General features: G+C 33.0%; 1 protein-coding gene across 1 annotated transcript in view; it reads right to left on the reverse strand.

The window, feature by feature from the left end:
- TDRD15 (tudor domain containing 15) overlaps positions 1-8,300 on the reverse strand; it is a gene marked incomplete at both ends in the record, with an annotated part of 36,022 nt that extends 27,722 nt beyond the window's left edge. Inside the window, one exon of the mRNA XM_081265167.1 lies at positions 2,039-8,300. Coding sequence (XP_081121293.1) covers positions 2,039-8,300 — 6,262 coding nt within the window. The remainder of the gene's footprint in view (positions 1-2,038) is intronic.
- Between the last annotated feature and the right edge of the window lie 6,256 nt (positions 8,301-14,556).

The raw sequence follows: 14,556 nt of genomic DNA on the forward strand, positions 1-14,556 counted from the left end.
GATTTCTTTCAAAGATGTCTTCCAGTTAAATAAACAGCTACAGGAGAATAGGCACACATCAGTATCAAGCACTGTCTCATTGCCCAAGGGTTACCAGATATTTTTGTGCTTTTTTCTAAATTGTTGGTATATTTTCCAGTTCCCACAACTGTCTATTCAAGGACTTCCAGGCAAGAACAAGAATGCAGGCAAACAAACAATTTTTTTAAAATGAAAAACATCTTGGACAAAAAGACAAGCAAATTTTGTTCTCAAAAAAAATGTCTGCAAATAACAGAAACTATGGAAAAGTCAAGAAACCAATTTTCTAAATGTATAGTGAACCACTTTCTATCAGTAGAACAATACATGACCAAAAATTTTAAAATGCATCACACATCTAGGTCATTTGTAACATGTTACTTTTAGTATAATATTTACTCAAGTTTGACCCAGGATTATTGCAGTCTATTTTAAGTATGGTCTAAACTCCAAACTTACATACTCTCACAAAATAATTCAAGAAGTTACCCACAATATGGTCTAGAACAGTGGTCCCCAACTTTGGTATATCAGAATCACTCGAGGAGCTTATCCCAATGCTATAGCCCTTCATCAATTAAAACAGAATATCTGAAAAAGGGACACAGGCTTCAAATTTTTTTTCAAAGTTTCCTTTGTTAATTTTAGTAGAGCTGTACTACGCATTAAATGAGCTAATACATATAAATACTTAGCATAGTGCCTAGAATAAAACAAGCGCTCAAAACTGGGAGCTGCTTGTATCACTCATAATCATTGCTACAGTAATGAAACATTCAAAAGTTAGGATAAAAGGGCCAATTTGAAATCATTTATCAATTCCACGATAAAATATCTAAATATGAATTCAAGTGAAACACTTTTTTTTTTTTTTGCAGTGCTGCAGACTGAACCCAAGGGTTTACCCCTGAACTACATCCCAGCTTTTTATTTATTTTTTTTATTTTGAGATAGAATCTTTTTTTTTTAAAGAGAGAGAGAGACAGAGAGAGACAGAGAGAGAGAGAGAGATAATTTTAATATTTATTTTTTTAGTTTTTGGCGGACACAACATCTTTGTATGTATGTGGTGCTGAGGATCGAACCCGGGCCGCACGCATGTCAGGCGAGCGCGCTACCGCTTGAGCCACATCCCCAGCCTGAGATAGAATCTTATTAATAAGTTGCCCGGGCTGGGCTCAAACTTGGCGATCCTCCTGCCTCAACCGCCCAAGTTGGTGGGATTACAGATGTGCACCACCACACCCAGCTTCATATGAAACACTTTCTAAGAGTACATCAATAAAAACAAGACATCTCTATTCACTGAAAGAATGTGACCTATTATTGTGCTGGTTATAATATGGGAATATGGAACAAATTCTATTTATAAAGTCAGAACAATCATTAAGCAGGGACAGTCATTATAGCCTACAAAATCCTCAGCAATTAATCCACTGAGAAAATGAATATAATCAGATAATACTACATTATATAAAACCAGATAATACCATAGTACATAAATATTAAAATTTTAATATTTTAGAATCAGTCTGATATCTAAAAAGTTTAAGAGAAAATATGCTAGAGTTGGTTTACTCTATATATTTTAAGTGTTTAGCAACATCCCTGAAGCACCCTCAAGGAAACTTGGAAGATAAAATTCATCTTACATAACAGAAATTTGGTTCTTCAAAATCAGCCTGGGAAGTTCCCTAACAAAAGCATGATTTATCAACCTGAAATGTAGGGATCTTGGGAGTTTTGTGAAACCCTTGAAATAATTTGTAAATGCTATGCCAGTGTGGTTAAAATCCTCAACTTTCATTATATTCTGAAAAGTTCACCATTCAAAAAGGTGAAAATATTGAAACATTTTATAATCCAAATTATTATACCCAGTATATCAATTTACTCATATTTTCAATTGTTTCCTTGCAATTTGATATTTTCAATTTGGGTTATTTCAGCACATGCAAACTTAAAGAATCAAAAACAGAGTCTAAAGAATCTACTTATAAAAAAAATGGCTACTTACCCTGTAAATTTTCTGATATAATTTTTTCATTAACTTGCAATGCTTTTACTCCTATCCTTAAATCCAATGTGTTATTTTCTTGTACTTCTTCAGATGGTAGTTTTTCAAAAACACTTTCAATCCAGTTGGTATTATTTTTCAAACAATCAGGCAATTCCCAAAATGAAGTTGCTGCACATGTATCAAACATAGTGGTACTTTGGGGATTATGTTTTCCACTACCAACTTTATTTCTCAGTGTTAAATTTCTAGAAGCCAATTTTTTCCTAATATGTATTTTCTTTAAGAGGCTCTTATAGACATCTTTCCTTTTTATAGGTTTCTGCTTTTTCAGCTTTTGGTTCTCAGCACACGTACAATTTATATGTTCTTTTCTGAAACAATTTTGATCTAACAATGCACAAAAAGGCTTATTCTGTAATTTATATTGGATTTTAGTAGATCCAGTGGTCGTAATTGCATCAAGATGAGCTGAATCCTTAGAATACATTGCAAGACCAGATGCAACTAATATATCTGCCAAACTGTTTTTCTCATGAAAGACATCTACTTTCAGTTTTGTTTCAAAATCGCATTCCCTAAACTGAAAAACTAAGCCTGGTTTGCTTAGAAAATCTTGAAAAAAACTTTTGACTTCTTCATTCCAATGTTTCCCTGTAATAGGTAAGATGCCATGTAAGATACATGGATAACTCAGCCTTGGCAAATTCAGAAGTTCCTCAGGAACAACTTTAAGATTTATTATGTCTGAATAAGTTATATAAAGAGAAAATCCATAGTCAATGAACACAAGATGTAAAGACCTATCATGGACTTCAGAAATTTCTACTCTATTCCATTGATCTTCCAACTCATATTTGAATAAACAACTAGAACCAGGAATTATGAGCTCTTGAGGCAATGTTTGTAAGGTTTCAGGTAGATCAGAAAGCAACATAAAAATATATTTCATTGTGTCAAAGAAATCCTCCAACTGAACACAGAAGTCTGAAGGATCAGAAACAGCAGTGGCAATACCAGAATACTGCCGACCATTTTGGAGTTGTGCCCAAGTAAAGGATCTTATTGCACATGATGACATAAGAGTCTGAGATTCCATGTTGAAAATTATTCCTGAAGATTGAAGTTTGTTTTCTTCAACCTGATCCATATTGAAATTTAAATATTCCAAAAGTAACATGCCATCTACCAAAATTTCTACTTCCCAAGCAGAGTCTAAATATTTCAGGAAGAGAACATTTATTTCCAAATGAGCAAATAAACACACAATGGACTCAAATGGTTTGTTCCTAGAATTTTCAAACCAAATCCATTTACAAGGCACAGCTTGTTGTGGAATATTTCTGATTTCACCACTAAGCCCCTTGGTATTATTTAAAGGCACTACTTCACATCTACCATGATCTACTAAAAAAACAAGCACTTTCCCATCAATACACTTTTTTTCTACTTTTGATCGGTACCACTTTAAAGTTTTTTTAGATTTTGCCAGGCATTCTAAACCTTTTTCAACATTTTCCATTGATAAGAAAGAGGGGTTTTGTTCTTCTTTAGCAATTAATAATGTTAAATCTGATAAGATTTTTTTATTTTTGGACAACTTCACATAAAATCTTCCACTCTTTGAAACATAAAGTATTTCAGCTTTTTCAAGCTGACCGGGTTTTAACTCCTCAAAAGGAATTTTCACCAGCTCTTGGTAGGAAGGCTGAAGGCTCACAGAACTTTCAGATTCACTTGATCTTCCTTTTTTCAATTCATTATCAACACCAAGACTCACCTTCTGAGAGACAACAGGAGGCATTTGCAATACTGTCTTCTGTAGTTTTGAACATGCTGAACATTTCAGTAGTTCATTAATGACACATTTGTCATCACAGATTATATTTACTTCCCATTTCTGGTCATGCTTTTTCAAAAATTCACAAGAAACTGTTTTGTTATTTACTCTTGAAGCAAAATAATCCACAGTTTTGCTGTCCCATATCTCATTGGGCTCATTCCATTTTACTCCACTAAGAAAAGAATGGATTCCTAGTGGAGGAATAGTTAAGAATTCCTTCTTAAGTTCATAAATTTTAGATGTGCTTACTATTGCAGTATTGCCATAATCTATAAATTCTACTTCAAAAGAATTATCTGGCAAAATTTTCTTAATTACTGCTCTGTAAATGGCACTGTCACCAGAGTACTCTGCAACGACAAGATCTCCCACCAGCAGTTTAACTGAATTTTGCTTTTCCACTCTGTTTTCTTTTCTTTCGTTTAGAGCATCTGCAAGTCTAATGATTATATTTTCACTCTCCGCAAGCTGAATATGAAAACTTGCTGGATTACTGATATTAGATACATACCCTTTTACTTGAGCATTCAAGTAAATTTTGGGTTGAGGAAGGTCTTTGGTCTGTGGTCTAATAAGGTTATGTGGGTTTTGTGAGGCTGTTTGAGTTAACCCACCAATAAATGACTGAGATACAGCCTTTACCGATTTTTGGCCCACATCACTTTCATCAAGAATATGTGCAGATCCAGGGACAATTTTTACACTTTTATTTTTAAGTCCATCATTCAATGACTTCTTTACTTTGTTTTTAGACACAGGTTCAATTTTGTAACAAACTGATGGTTTCCAAAGCCTGGCATATATACTTTTAGGATGCACTAATTTATCTGTTTTGTTTTCAGAATATGTTACTAGACTACTTTTACTTTTCACATTATGGTGATAGTTTTTTTCTATTTTGCTTTTCAGAGAAGCAGCAAGCCTCTTATTCTCACTTAATTTATGAGTCTTTTCCCCATGTTGTGCTTGGTCAGAATGTTTTTTTCCATAAGCATGAAGCAACATTTTAATTTCCTGATTTATATGTTGATACCCATCATATAATTCTATACCAAGCTGGCCATCTGACTCCCTGGACAATATTACTGCCTTCAGTGGTTTTCCCAAGAAATTGTTTTCAAACCAGCTATTGATTTCTGCTGGAATATCTATGTCTCTAAGATCTGATAAAAAACACTTAATAGCTTGCATAGGTATAAATAGCAACTCTGGAAACTGACTTGAAATGGCCCTCAACATGTTTTCTTCTACTAACTGCTTATTTCCAAAATCCACAAAATAAACTAGAAAGTCAGATGATGAATCTGTTCGCTTTGCTAAAGCTCTATATGAGAGACCATCTTCCACATATTTACATATGCACAACCTCATTTTATTAGAATCATATTTTGGACAATTTTTGAGGCTAATCATCTCTGTGATTTTTGTTTCTAGCATCTCCAGATCTTTATCATTTCTACTAAGCTGGCAATAAAACTTTTGGGGACTGTATATATGAGATATATACACTTCTTCTTCACTTCCAATTTTTATGTTAAAGGAAGAATAATAGAAACTGTAAAGACTAACTGAGGATGAAAGTGGCTTTGATAACATGCTATATTGTGCAGAGCCACAATTAATAAATTCTTTTGCACTAGTAAATGAGGATCTTAAATCCACTAAATTACATAAACAGTTTGGATGTTTAATAACTAAAGCACAGATAATACAAGTCAATAATCCTTTAGATGAAGTAATAAAATTTCCAAAGTCTCTGGATGTTTCTCTTGTCCAACTAAATAATTTACAACTAATTGGTTCAACTAAACAGTTAAGACAACATCTGAAGGCTTGACCTTCTAAAAAAAGAAAATGTGGATTAATTGCACAAAGATCTTTAATTAAAACTCTTTCTTGGTAACCATAGTCAACAAATATTACATCAACTTCTTTTTTTGATACATGTGTCAAAACAGCAGCTCTATACCACTTCCTATCTTTGGAATACTTAGCAACACAAGCAATCTGACCAATCTGATAAGGATCAGAATGAATGCTATAATAATTCTGTATTTGTTCCATCAGTAATTTTAGGTCTTCTAACTTACATTGTAGTTGGCATGAAAAATCACCTGGGCCATAATAACAAGAGCATTTAACTTCAAGAACTGTTCCTGGTTTAAACATATATTCCTTAAATGTCCAGGATGACCTAGGTGCCACAGACAAGGTGAAAAAATTTTTTAAATCTGAAAAATTAACAGTTGGTGACTCACACAAAGGTGAGCAATTTTCTTCCAGCTTATTTGATTGGTGCTTTTTAGACTTAGGTCCTTCAAGAAGGGCAGACACGACTTTCTGAATATTAACTTTGTTATTAGATTTTAAATTTAAAACAGAATATTCACTTACAGATTTTGGAAAACATTCGGGTTCTACTTCCCAATATTCTGCATATCCAGCTTGTAACATAAGAGAGACAACATCAATATTTTCTGAGGCTTCGATACTCTGAATATTTACAGTGTACTTGTCATCTTTTTTTGCTATAACTTGAAGCAAAATTTCTTTGTTCAAAACAATTTTTTTAAAATAATCAGTTGCTGCCTTTACCCATAAATCTTCAACAGGAAATATATGTGCAAGTGAACAGCACATGGCTAAGGCAGGCAACTCACAAAATTCTGGAAGCAAAATTTTTACATCAAAAAATGGTATGGAATCAGTATTTCCATAATCCAAAAAATAAACATTAATCTCATAACCATTAATTTCAGTTATGACAGCTCTGTAAAAACATCTGTCCTTGCTGTATCTAGCACAACAAAATAATCCAGGTTCAGGATTTCTTAGAATTAGTTCATCGTTTTCACACAAATCATAAAATTTGTTTATATTTTTCATTATATCTTGAAATTCATTCTGATGGGCATTGGTACGCACCCAAAAATTTGATGGGTTTAATACATATGCTACAAAAGCTACATAGGCAGCCTCCATCTCCATTTCTACAGTTTTAATAGGAAAACCTACTTTTAAAATGTCTCTTTTATTTAGACAGTGTACTGACTGTTCAGTATTTCCAATAAAACCTTCAGTTGTAAAGCTGTTTACATCAGAAGTACTTGTCTCACTCAAAGTATTAGAGATTTTTGGATCAGACACTGGACAAAATACTTGTGTGTCTACAGTCTTCAGCAGACATTTAGAATTAATTGTAGACTCTTGAGCTTGTAATGTTACATAATACAAATGCTCATCCTTATTGAAGCAATCAATGTGTGCATATACTATTTGTCCTAATAAAGCTTGTTTAAATACACTCAGTTGAAGTTTTCTCGCATCTCTATCTGGACTGTGTAAATATGTCAGAGAACATGGAAATGAAAATAATGGTACTAAAATAAAATCCTGTTTCAGCTTCTTTACGTGAATTGAGGGTATAGCCTCACTACTGCCGTAATCCATAAACCAAATTTTTACTTGATTATTGGGCAAGAGTTGTTGAAGAATTCCTCTATGCCACTGTCCATTTCTCCTTTTGGCAACACAAAGTAGTCCAAAATTATCACAAGTGGGGCTAGTTTCTTGACTGATAATATCATAATGCAAAGTCATGCATACTGTCAGGTTTTCTAGCTCTGGAATCCATTTAATTAATTGACAATAAAACTTACTTGGGCTCAATGCTGATGATACCTTTACACTTTCAAAACTTCCTACTGACAAAGATGGCTGCAAATTATCCAGAATATGTTGAACATCAAGTAAAGTATCATTATTACTTAATGGTAATTCAGATTCTTTATGTTGTAATAAATCTGGCATTTGTTGAGGGAATTCTTTTAACATTTCCACAATAAGACGAAATGAATCTCCATCAATAAATCTCCCTAATTGTAATTCAAGAGCCTGGGATATAACTTTTGGCACTTCAAGAAGAATCATTTGCAAAGGCAAAATAGCTTGCACATAACCTTTCAGTTGTATTCCTACTAATGACTTGAAATAATTCAAAGCCTTAGGAGACCATTTTTCCCCAAGTGGAAGTATATTGGCAAAAATTCCAAATACTACGCGTGGTGGTAGATCAAATAAATTATCACAGGCTGAAGCAACATGCATACTATCAACTCTTAGCTCTTCTCCACGATCTATGAGGAGTACCGTGTACAGTTCATTTTTCTTGTCTACAACTCTTCCTCTCTGCCATTCTCCAGTTGCTCTTTCTTCTACCAAACAAAGTTCATCAATGTTTACATTATTTTTTACTTTTGGAATATGTTGTATTTCCCTCTGCAATATGTGGTAGTCAAACTCACATTCACTATTATTTCTGCCTCGAAATTTCACCAGAATATTCTTGGGAAGACATTCAATATGTGATACTGTCAGATCCACATCTAAAAATGTCGGGAACAGAGATGTAGAATCCATTTTCTAGAAATCAAATAAGTACGAATTAGCTTCTAAACAGATAACTTCCAAATTAAATAAATGAGCCTTACATAAATTTGGTATATAAACATGTCTTAAAAACAATTCTATGCCCGTATTTCATCAAATTAAACATGCTGGCAAAAATTATATATACCAGACAAGATATTAGTTAGATAAACAAAATATAACAGTCCACTACCTCCTGCATTTTTAAAAAAATCCACTGAAATAACAAGAAATCAAAATAAAAAATAAGGAGGAGTCAGATACGATAGTGCACACCTGTAATCCCAGTGACTCAGGAGGCCGAGAAAAGAGGACTGAAAGTTCAAAGTTAGTCTCAACAATTTTTAAAGACCCTCAGCAATTTCGCAAGACCCTGGGGATATACTTCAGTGGTAAAGTACCTCTGTACTCAATCCCTTGTACCTCCCCCCTGAGAAAAACAGGGAAAATATGTGTCATCACTGGAAAACAGAAAAGAGCAATCTTTATTTCTCAGAAAACTTAACCAATTTCTATTAGATATTAGATGTGGTATGACAGAAAGTATCAAAAAATTCTCAGTAGAGACCTCCTCCACCTCCTTTGAGAAAAGACTTTCCCTTCTGTAGACTCCTTCCAACAACCCGTATTCCAAAAGAGTGAGGGCAGGAAGCAAGGGAAGATGATGGACCAGTGAGGGCGCACTCCATGCTATGTTAATTAGCAATATTTGGACCCTATTAGAACCATTAGGCAACCCCAGGATTCTTTTTTGATTTGAGGGCAACAGACTGAGACCTAGACACCATTAAGGGAAGCGAAGCACAGAAAGACACTGAAACAGGTTAGGTATATTCAGGTCTTGTCACTGGAATGGCTGGCCACAACAGGGGGAAAGAGGAAGACATTTTAAGCATACAAGCAAAGTCCCTCTACCATAGCTAAACTCCAGATTTGGGGGATCTAAAAATAGTAAGGTATAAAATATTTCCCAAATTAACTCAAGAACAAGAACCTATAAGAGAAGACAGTTCAACTCTTCCTTGACCAAGTTAACAGTTGGCACATATCAATTTCTATCTATGAGGATAAAAGCACTGAAACTTAAAAAAAAAAGTGAGAGGATCCACTTAAAAGAAACCTTGGAAATTTCTCCCCACCCCCAGGAATAAGTGAATTGAAACAGAAAATAATTTCTTTCCAAAAATCTGATTCCTGTTCTCAAAATCATCAAAAAAGGATAATGCATTTTTATCAGACAGAGTAGTCATGAAGATGTAACAACTGAGATTAGGAAAATCTACACACACTCACAAGAAATTTAAAACCACAATTAAGAAAGTGAACCCAAAATAAAGATAAATAAAAGAAAAATTTGATATAACACCCAAAAACTTAGGGGAAAAGGATAAAAAGATGAAAAAGAAGCATGCTAGACAGGAATATAAAATCTTATTAAAGTATAAATGATATCTTAGAAAAAGATCAAATAACAAGACAGAAGTGCTTTCTAGGATTTAAGAACCAAGTTTATAAACTGCAATAGAACACAGGCAATCTAGAAAAAGGAATAAGATTTAGGGACATCTGAGTACTCGCTATGGCTTTTATTTCCTCCTAGGTAATTAATTTGGTGTTATAATCAACATGGTATCAGCCACAGAAATTCCTGGCCATGCTTACTTGACTCTGGAGTTTCTAAGAATAAATGGACAATGGGCAATACACTCAAGACTGTAATTAGAATAAGAAAAAAAAACTTTTTGACACGAAATACCTTCTTAAACCTTTATTATTTAAAACATCAAAAAAAAGTTCTATTAAACCAGTGGTTCTCAAACCTTTGGTCTCGGGACATTTTTATACTCTGAAAAATTATTAAGGACCTCAAATTGCTTTCATTTATGTGGCTTATCTCAACATTTACCACAGTAGAACTAAACCCTGAAATTTTTAAAAATATTACTCAGTAATTCATTTAAAAATATCAATAAACCCACTAAAACTTTGACATAAATATTTTTAAGAAAGATGACATTTTTCAAAACCAGTTGTTTACCTTAAAGTGACAGCCTGTTTCACCCAGCAAAATATTCGAACATGAGTAACTCTAGTTTTAGTATTTCTTAGAAGTAAAAATGGTATTTCTATTCATCATTATATCAACAGCTTTTCCTAGAGTTAATCAGTACAGTTCAGTATCAGTACAAGTGTTTTATGAATACTTTCAAGAACACTGTTAAGAAATTGATACTTTTGTTTGTTTGTTTACTGCAACTGTTTGGTAGTGAAAAATACAACTACCAACACAGTTTAATGCTCCTACTTGATTTGCAGTGAGATGACAGTAGTTTTACCTATGATTGCTTCTGTATCATGAGTGCCAGTGTTAACCCAATGAAAAAGGCAAATATTTACAAGGTACCAAGACAGTACATGAGCAGAGAATAATATTTTCAGTAAATGGTCTTGGAACAACTGTACATTTACATGCAAAAGAATGAGGTTGGACCCCAACCTCTTACAATATACATAAATTAACTCAAACTAGATCAAACACCTACCTGTAAGAACTAAAACTATAATTAGTAATAAGCTTTCATGACCCAACTAGGCCATGGTGTGGCTTCTGAGTTATGATTCCAAAAACATAAGTAACTAAAAAGATAATTTGGACCATCAGAAATAAAAAGTTTTGTGTTCCAAGGAAACCATTAAGAAACTAAAACAGGGTCTGGAGTTGTAGCTCAGTGGTAGAGCACTTGCCTAGCACATGTGAGGCACTGGGTTCAAATCTCAGCACCACATAAAAAATAATTAACTAATTAATTAATTAAAGGTATTGTGTCCATCTACAACTAAAAATTAAATAAGGAAAAACAACAACCCACAAAATGGAAAAAAAAAATATTTGCAAATCACATATGATAAGTGACTTGATCCACAAAGTGTATAAGGATCTCTTAAAGTCAACAATAAAAAGACACATAAAACAGTTTTTAAATGGGCAAATGATTTGACTAGATGTTTCTGAAAAAAAAAAGATATGAATGGCCAATAATCATATTAAAAACTGTTTGTTCTCATTAATAAATGCTGGCTGTATTAAAGAAAATGAACAACTACAAGTATTGTCAAGGATATGGAGAAATCAAAACTCTCTACATTATTAGAGGAATTATAAAATTGTACAGCCACTTTGGGAAACATTTGATGATTCCATAAAAAGTTAAACAGTAAGTTCACTCTCATATATAAACCCAAGAAAAGTGAAAATACATGTCTACACAAAAACTTCCCCAAGAATATTCATAGCAGCATTATTTAATAACTCAAAGTGAAAGCATCTGTCAAATGATGAATGGATCAACACAATGGTATAGCCATACAATGGAATATGATCTAGCCTTTTAGAAAGGTGTAATACAGAGGAATGTCACAACAGGGGTAAATCTTGAAAACATTATGCTAAGTGAAAGAAAACATATACAAAAGGCTGCATATATGATTTATAACTTAATTTAAGTAAAATGTCAAAAAAAGGTATATCCACAGAGATGCAAAGTAGACTACTAGTATCAGAAATTACGTGGAATAGACAGTGTTGGTTAATGAGAACTCAGTTTCTATTGAAGATGATGAAAATATCCTACATTAGACACTAATGGTGATGCACAACTTTGTGGATAAATTTAAAACCATTGAATTTACCCATTTTTTACTTTAAGTGGGTAAATTTCATGGCATGGGCATTATATAAACCAATTTAGTTATTTTTCAAAATATTGTTTTAATCAAATTCTTCTTATAATCAATTGAACTTTATGAAAGCCTCTGTAATGAACTATAAAATTGATTACTTATTCTATTGATGGTTTATGTATCTTCCCACTTATTTGAACAAATTCTCTATGAAAACAAAAATGTTTGTCTGATATGTTTATTGCCTATAGCCAACTCCTAAAATTAACTCTTTCACATAGTAGGCACTTACTGAATATTCTTGAATGAATGGCTAAAAGACTTATGTCCAGATACAACAGGCAACTATTAATCAATGCAAAAATAAAAAATAAGCTAATAGAAAAACACAAAAAATTGAAATTATAATTCATTTAAAAATCTGTTAACTCTATGAGACAGTCGATTATAATGGTTATCAGGAAAAAAATAAATTTTAAAAAGAGATAACAATATTTGCCTATCTAATGGGTTAAATCTGATCACACTGGGTGCTAACAAAGACAATGTAGAGTAGAAATTTCAGTATATTGCTGGTAGGAGAACATCTATCCTAGAAAATAATTTTATAAAACCTCATGATACTTGCATTGGAAATACCTCATGAAGTTAAAGACCCTTTACTAATATTTCTGGATGCCTCCCTGAATTAGTATCTTAGTTCTGCCATAACAAAATATCAGAATTTGGGTGGGTTCAACAGGAGAAATCTACTTTCTTCTAGTTCTGGAAGCCAAATTCTGAGATAAAGGTGTCAGCGGGGTTGGTTTCTTGTGAAGGCTTGAGGAAGAATCTGTTCCATGACTTTTACTTTACTTCTGGTGATAGCTGGCAATCCTTATCATTCCTTGGGTTGCAAATATGTTAGTCTAACCTCTGCTTCCTCACTTCACATGGCATCCTCCCTTACTGTCTACATCCTAATTTCCCTCTTCTTAAAAGAACACTAGTCAGATTAAGGCTCACTCTTCGATACAGTAATCCCACAGTTGGTAATCTGCCCTTATGAATATAAGGATGAATGCCGGAAGATTTTTACTGAAGAAAATAGAAGAAAACCCACAAAACACTGCCAAGAGAAACCAAAGATAGCCTAAACTAATGGAGAGACTCAATACTGTTAAGGTATTAATTGTCCCCAAATCCATCTATAGAACTGACACAATCCCAAACAAAATTCTGAGATGTTTCTTAGCAGAAATTGAAATTTTGATTCTAAATCTTGTTTGGAAATGCAAAGCAATAAAACAGCCTAAACAGATTAATTTAAAAAGAAAACCTCTGAAAAAGAACAAAATTGGAGGATTTGCACTACCTGATCTTAAGACTAATTATAAAGATATTGTGCTCAAGACACTCACTTGAGTACTATATTGTGACATGGGTATGAAAACATACTTCACAGGAACATATCAGAGAATACAGAAATAAGATCTGCAAATATAAAATCAATAAACAATAAAGTGACTTACAACAAAGATTTTAAGCAATTTTAAATTGATGCTGTAAAAGTTTGCCACACAACAAAAAACTAAAAATCTGGCCACATATTAAAAAAAAAACTCAAAATGGATCACAGTTTTAAGAACTAAATGTATAAAACTTGTAGAAGATACAAGAAAATCTTAATTACTTTGTTTTGGCAAATATTTCTCAAATAAGACACACACAAAAATTAAACTGTCAAAGGAAAAAAATCAATATCTTCAAAAGACACTTTTTAAAAAAATTTGAAATCAAGTCACAGACAGGAAATACTTGCAAAACACAGAGGTAACCTAGAACCTATGTCTAAAGTATATAAAGAACTTTTACAACTCAGTAATAAGAAGAGAACCCAATTTTAAAAGGGAAAAATATTTAGCAATCACTTTATCAAAGAAGATATATGAATGGAAAATTAGTAAGATGCTCACTATCATTGTCCTTGGGAGACTAAAATTAAATCACATCAAAACAACACAACACATCTATTAGAACAGCTGAATTTAAAGGATAACCATACTAATCACTGGAATGGTGAGTATACAGCATAGCAACTGGACATGTCATAGACTACAAATAGAGATATATAATGTGTAAAATGGTACTATCACTTTGGAAAAGTTTGCTAATTTCTTAGAAACTTAAAAAGATACCTTCCACATGACCCAGCCCGTCCACTCCTAGGTATTTACCCAAGTTTACATCTAGGAAAAAACTTATAGGAGACTGTCCATAGAAGACACGTAACAACCAAAAACTAGGAACAACTCAAATGTCCTTCAACACAATAAAAAATATAGATGGCAACTATTCAACAATAATAAAGTATTTATACACACAATATGAGTAAGTCTCAGAATAATTATGATGAATGAAGTAGCAGAGGACACACATTATATGATTCCATTTATACCAAACTCTATAAAATACAAACCAGTCTACAGTTACAGAAAGCAGATCAGTGGTTACCTGGTGGGAGGGGAGTATGGGATGGAGTGAGACCAAAGGAAATTTGGGGGAGTGATGGACATGTTTATCTTGA

This window comes from Spermophilus citellus (genome assembly GCF_964194105.1).
Source record: "Spermophilus citellus genome assembly, chromosome: 13".
NCBI classification, from domain to species: Eukaryota; Metazoa; Chordata; class Mammalia; order Rodentia; family Sciuridae; genus Spermophilus; species Spermophilus citellus.